Source organism: Gavialis gangeticus, unplaced genomic scaffold (assembly GCF_001723915.1).
Source record: "Gavialis gangeticus isolate Ggan-Ray unplaced genomic scaffold, GavGan_comp1, whole genome shotgun sequence".
Lineage (NCBI taxonomy): Eukaryota > Metazoa > Chordata > Crocodylia > Gavialidae > Gavialis > Gavialis gangeticus.
The window spans coordinates 38,848,948-38,855,908 of NW_017728993.1; the positions used below are offsets into that span (position 1 = coordinate 38,848,948).

General features: G+C 40.5%; 1 protein-coding gene across 2 annotated transcripts in view; it reads left to right on the forward strand.

Moving 5' to 3' along the window:
- The window catches only part of ZNF326 (zinc finger protein 326), a 33,349-nt gene extending 26,928 nt beyond the window's left edge, over positions 1-6,421 (forward strand). For both annotated transcript variants that reach the window (XM_019501581.1, XM_019501582.1), the window contains 2 exons: positions 1,236-1,331; positions 5,635-6,421. In XM_019501581.1, the coding sequence (XP_019357126.1) occupies positions 1,236-1,331; positions 5,635-5,862 (324 nt within the window). In that variant the 3' untranslated portion in view covers positions 5,863-6,421. The remainder of the gene's footprint in view (positions 1-1,235; positions 1,332-5,634) is intronic.
- Positions 6,422-6,961: the final 540 nt, after the last annotated feature.

Consider the following 6,961-nt stretch of genomic DNA (forward strand, 5'->3'; position numbering starts at 1 on the left):
TGGAACCAACTTCCAAGAGAAGTGGTGCTGGCCCCTACCCTGGGGGTCTTTAAGAAGAGGCTGGATGCCTACCTGGCTGGACTCATTTGAGTCCCGTTTTTGTTTTGGGGTTTTGTTGTTCTCCCACCCTGGCGGGGGGTCGGGCTAGAAGATCTACTAGGTCCCTTCCGACCCTAAATCTATGAAACTATGAATAAGTTGTTTGATGGCTACCAACAAGAATCAGGAGAAAATTAGTGGTGATGCACATTCATTTCCCACCTCTAAATACTGAAGCTAGTACGAAAATTTACTGTACTAAATATTGAAGAGCACTAGCTCTTGATCAAATGCATGGGATGATAGCTGAAATGAAATTGTAGGAATATTAGTTATTTAAACTCTTGGAACAGGAACTTTATTGGAACTCTTGGAACAGCACATTGATTAAAGTCCTCATTAGATGAGGTAATGCAAAAATAGTTTGTTCACTTACATTTTGGAATAGACAGGAATGAATACCAAATACGAAAGGTCCTTTTAATCCGCACAGTGCATGCACAGTGCCAGGTGTACATTCATTGAATTGGGTAGTGCTGCAGAATCCACATGCTTCTTTGAGGGAAGGCATTTCTAATTGTTAATCACTTTTTAATTGAAGAAGAGTTTTCTGTCTGAAAAAAGAACTGTTTAGAATTACTAATGTTAGAAATACAAAGTTGCCACAAATTTAAAATGATTTTTAAAATTTAATTATTTTAATAGAAAAGAACAAAAATAAAAAAATGGTTGGCAAGTAGGAAGTTTGAAAATAATATTAATTTGTAGTAGTTGATGCATCCATTGTTTCAGAGAATGTGTTTTTATAATTTAGTTTTGTAGTTATTTATAAAACTGTAGGTATACATGCTCTCTTGTAAAGATGGTTTTGATTAACTTTTGCATTAGAGCTCAATGTCTGGTTAACCATATATTAGAAACAGAATTAAATACATAGCTACAGTTTATAGAATAGAGGAGCTTTTAATTTTTCCCCTTGGGCCGGAGAAAGCTTGTGGCTGCGTACAAATCCTCTGGCTTGGATTAATTGATTGTACATATCGGGCCTTTGTCAAGAGGTAGCAGTTCCTGAGAGAAAAACATTGGCCCTAATTTAGAAGATCCTAATTAGCGTGGCATGAATTAAATTTGTTTTACAGATCTCTTTTACATGCAACAGGTTGTAATAGGTATTTATATTAAAATCTGTTTCATAGGCCTACAGAGAACAAATAAAAAGGGAGAGTGTACTGACTGCTACTAGTATCTTGAATAACCCAATAGTGAAAGCACGATATGAACTGTATGTCAAGGTAAGATGACAGTGGAAAAGGTAATGCTAACTAACGTTTGTGTTATCACTCTGTTCCTTCCACAATCCCAGTGATGATGCTATTTTTAATACGTTTCTCTCTTCTGGCCCTGCATTTTTCCAGGCCACAAGCCAGGTTCAGCAACCTATAGCCTCCAAAGAAGTTACAGCTGGCCCATGAATACTTGATCCATTTCATGTTTTGCTAAAAATGTACTTATCCCCAGCCATTCAGTCTAGTCCATGTTCTACTTTGTATTTTATTAACAGCCAGCCAGTTCCTCCCCTACTCCTGCCCCAGCTTCTCTGTTCTGTGCAGAGAGCAGCCTTCTGCACAGTGGGGATGATTGGGCCAGCAGCATGGGATCAGTGACGCGACAGCAGCTGAGGCCCAGGCTATGGCCCATCATTAGTAAAAGGTTTTTGACCCTTACTCTATGTCAGGGGTATTAAACTCATCTGGCCCTCTGGGTTGGTGGAGCCAATGTGTGGGCTGGACCAGGATGGACTCTCTGCAGAGTACCCACAAGGCTAAGCCCAGCTTGGGCAAGCTGTACATGTCAGCATATGTGACACGGGGTTTAGCCCATGTGTTACATGCAGCCATTGGGGCTGGAGCTGGTCCAGCGACCCACGGGATAGATCATACAGCATCACTGGCCAGATGTTTGACACCCCTGCTCTAAGCAATGTAATATCCTCCTAGTCTGATATGCTAACATTTTAATGGACGTCCCAGTGTCCTCCAAAACTGTTAGCACTGACTTTTATTTGGGGGTTTCCCTGTTTGTCCAGCTTCGTGTTTCAGTGCTTAAAGAGAGGCATTCAGCTTTTTCAACTTCAAGTGCACTGTTAATGCTTGAATAATACATGCTTAGCTTTTAGAAAGTGCTGTTCATCTGTAGGTTTCAAAGTGACTTAAAAAGAAGCTAAGTGTGATTATCCTCATTTTACAGGTTGGAAAGTGAGTAAATAACAGTTAGCATGGTATAGGCTCTTGCAAGGATTGCAAACTCGGACATAACATTAAGTTGAACAAAAGTATTTTGCAGACATCCTCCTGTGAAATGGAGACTACGTGTGAATGAAGATACAAAAATAACTGCATTTACTCAAATATACATAAGTTTTCCCCCCCAGTCAACATGGGTGGGTGGGGAGGGGATAAGCCCCATGTCTTACGTTTGCATACAAGGAAGCTCACTAAATAGACTGTTTATCATTACACTGCCAAAAGCAACATGTGCTTGGTAATGGAAACCAACTGTGAAGTTAATTAAATGCAGCAAACACTGAGCATGACTATAAAACACATGGCCCATATAGGCAAACATACTGAAGGGAGCCTACCACAAGGATAAGTTAGTTAAGTCCATCTGAATAAGGTATATAGTAGTGTCCATTTGTTCAATTCAGTTCCCCTCAGCGCTGACTCTTTCAAGATACAGTGAGCCACTACTCTGAATACATTTGCACTTCTCCATTCCCACAGCTGAGCTGCACCTTTCTTTCCCATTTCCACTGGGTCCTGTTTTTAACCAGTTTTAAGTGTCTGGGAAATGTCACTGAGTGGGGTCCCAAACAGCTTATTTAGAATCCCTGTATTGTTCCCTTTCTGTTGCATATGATTAGTGTGGCCCTGCCCTCCATGAGGTAGAGCTGGACCAGGTTGCTTTGCACCTCAATGGTATATACATTTTTGGAGGATCCCAGGACTTACGACAAGAACAGCTGGTTTCAGTCTATGAGTACCTGTAGTTATTTCCCTATATACACATTACTATAGATATATTTATTTTTAGGTCAGTATTTTCAAATTTGCGTCTCGCTTCCATGTGCTCAGGGAGAGCAGGGTTTGATGGTAAGGAAGGGGGGAAAGGGACTGGAGGGGAAAAGATGTGGTGGGCAGAGGGCAAGGGCTACCTGACCCCAAGATCTATTTTTCCCTGCCGTAGCAGTGGGAGGGGGACATATTCGAGGCAGACCTCCAATAATTAGATTCTGTACCTGGAAAATCATAACACATTTATAAATTTTCCATATATAGAATCTAATTATTGGCAGGGGGGTCATCTTATAATAGTGTCTTATTATTTGAGTAAATATAGTATTTGTGTCCACAGAGCATTCAAGTAATTCTTAAATATCTTTGATGCTTGTTTATACCAGGGGTATCCAACTCGTTTGGGCTGCAAGACTGTATGTGGGCCAGATCCAGACCCAACTCTTGTGGCAGGGCAAGGAGTGATGGCACTAACAGCTGTGGATGCCTGAGCCATTGTCAGCTCAGGGAGCTGCAGGGGGTTAAGATGGTCACTTGCACCGCCTCTGCTGAAATGAGTCTCCAACAGGGCTCCATACTCCAAAATTCAGTGGCGGGGTTGGCAATCATGGTATTAACCGTGTGTGCTCAGAGAGCTGCATGAGTTAACACCGCCACCACCCACACCCTCCAGGAGCCCCATGAGCTGGATCCAGTCTGTGAGCTGTATGTTTGACACCCTGTGTCTACATGAATCCCAAGATGGTCCCTCCTTCCCAACTAGTAGTAGTGTCCTTACTTGATGTCTGTGTTGATGAAGGAACTGAATGGTAGTCAGAGCTGCTTTGCCTTGTATTCCTTTGCTGTGATGAGGGTGTTTTAGTCACCCAGTAGGCAGTGCTGACTTGAGATTCTGGGCTTGAACACATGGACATTTATGTGGACAAAAATACTACAGAAAATTGTATTTGCCTTTCTTTCCAGGCTTCTTGTACAGTAGGCTTGTCCAACCTTCAGCCTGAGAGTTGCATGAAGCCTACAGAGGGTTAATCTACAACCCCTGGGCTCCCTTTAGCCAGCATTTCCCTCATTTCTCTAGCTGCAGCTAGCATCTCCAGGCTTCCCCTCCCTTGGTTGGCCCTTTGTTGGCTTTTGCTTTCTGCCCAGGGGGCAGGGCAGAGCAGCATGGCTGAGTGCAGCCTGCAGGGAAGGCGGGAAAGAGGGTGTGGGAGTAGCCCTCCCACAGGTGCTGCAGCTGGGGCTAGGAGGGGGCACAGTGAGCCACCTACCTGCACAGTGCTGGGGAAGTATGCAGTCAGGTATATGAGATGGGGCCATGACCATTCCTGGTGTGGTCCTTGGACAGTCCTGTTGTACAGGAAAAAGCATAAATCTAGCTGAATGTATTTTTGTTTGTTTTTTAAACCTTCATATATCAGGGATGTGTGGGGTTATTTTTGGCTTTGGTGAGTCTCACTGAGTTTTTATTCTAGTTTTGTTCATTTTTTCTGAGTTCTCCCATCACTAGTCTACACTGAAAGATACTGTCTTTAATGATCAAATAAATTTAACAATCCACACTTTCATGTCTGTCTGTCTGTCTGTCTCTTTTCTTTACACGCAAACAAAAAGACAGAAGCTCTGTGTCCTGTCTGCCCCTCCTCCATTTACTTTTTTTATAATTCCAAGTAATACTCTTGGAAGACTAATGCTTCTTTAACATTTGTATAATTAGTCTAAATTGATGCTATCTCATTTTAAGCAGTAAGGCACCTTGTGCAGAAATTGCCCATCTGACATCATTCCGTTGCCTTTGTTACTTATTTTATCATTTTAAAATTGTATAATAAAATAAAAATGAAAATTGAGTTTCATTCTATTCTTGTTTTTCCAATTGAATAGGTGGAGCATTCAGCTAAAATGACTAACTTATTTAAAATACAGTTATTTGTGAAATCTGCTTGGCTGCTTCCTGTTTCCCCAAGGATAACTCTGAATTCCAAGCTAGCTAAATGATTATTCATTTAAGGTTTAACTTTATTTTTAATTTTGTCTAATAGCTTGCTTTTTAAAAGTCGTATTGTCTTTGTGAGAATGAATAGATGGATGTTGTTCAAATACGGGAAGATAGCAGAAAAGTTTTTTTTTTCTGAAGTCATCTTTTAATTCAGAAAAGCAGAGCACTTGTTTATGTCTGAAGAATTTGTGCTTTATGACATTTTCAGTATTCAGTTTATCTGTTGAATTAAATAATAAAGTGATACTGAAATTTTGAGCTGATCTGTAGTTTAACCCTTTTGTACTATGATCTTCAGCAGTTCAAACTGTTATGTGCCAAGTTCTGTTTTCATTTGAGCCAGTCCCTAAAATCTCAAGAGTATTCTTCAGTTTTTCACTTTATATTCAATTGTGTATTTATAAAATATAAAAATTAGATGTAGTCCTCTATGAGTTTTGGAAATCCATGTGTTTTTGTATGTGGAGGGAGCAGTTTCCCTTTTGGAGTTTCAGGTTTCAAAATATTCTAATTTTTCAACTACAGGGTGAAAATCCGTTTGAAAATAGTGATCAGACTCAGGAGCAGCAGATAGAGGAAGAAGACAAGGCTGATGAAGCTGTTGAGGAGGAAGAGGAGGAGGAGGAAGAGGAGGAAGAAGAGGAGGAGGAAGTGGAGGAGGAAGAGGAAGTAGAGGAGGAGGAGGAGGAGGAAGAGGAGGAAGAAACAGAAGAACAAACTGACTTCACCCTTGACCACACTGGAGATAACTAAATGCAGAGAGAGAGAGAAAATTGAAGTGGGGAAAACACCTTTTTATTTCTGTTCCATAGTGGCAAACTGTAAGATACTTTCAAAATAGGTTCAAATAAGAGAGTTGTCTAAAACCCCCCACCCTGTGCATGCATTCCATTATGTGGAGAATTTCTGTTTCCCATTTGTTTAAAATGAAGTAGATTATTTAGTTAATTTTTTTTATAGCAAGCCAACTATTAGAGCTGATTAAAAGTGGTGCTGTATATTTTTTTTAAGTTTCCTTTCTCTTACTTTGCTGTTGAAAATTAGGTATATTAGTTTATAGTCTAATCACTTGAAAAAAGGAAAACTCTTTGGGTTTAAATAGAGTGCTAAATGGCATAAAATATTATGTGGCTCATAATATTTACCCCTTAGTGCAAGGATGGTTACATTTTAAAAATTGTGCTGTGAACATGGCTGGTTTTGTTTTTTTTTTTTACTAAATTGCACGCTATATATTAGTACGTGTTATGCCTTGTAGCTTTTTGTGATAAGATGTACCAGTTTGTAGCAATAAAACGTTTTAGAAATGCCAGTGTTTTTACTGTCTGTAGATAAACACTAGCATATTGAAATACATAAAAACAAAATTTCCCACTACAGATTTCTCTAGCCCAGAGATGCAATGTTATCCTGTGGTAGGCTGGGGCGGGATGGAATGGAATGACTCAGCGTATGTCTGATATGAACTGGCACTAGGACCCAGCTGCCAACACCGCCACTTCCCACCACCCAGCTGCAGGGAGTGGCATGGGCAAAATTCCACCCCCTCCGCTGAAGCCCCTGCTGCCCAACTCTGGAGCAACTGTATGGGCTGGATCCAAAGTCTCCATAGGCCAGATTTGGCCCTTGGGTTATAAATTGCCAACCCCTTCTCTAACTCAATTTATGAACTCTTTTTATTCAACATTCAGTGATTTAACACCCTCTTGTTGGATTCTGCCATTTGTCAGTATACACATCAAAGTTGTGCTTACATTTTATACATAAGAAATAGGAGTAGAAATGGGATTTTGTGCTCACTGACTGCACCGTCATATAGTTTACACATCAGATATGCATACTCGTAATTTTT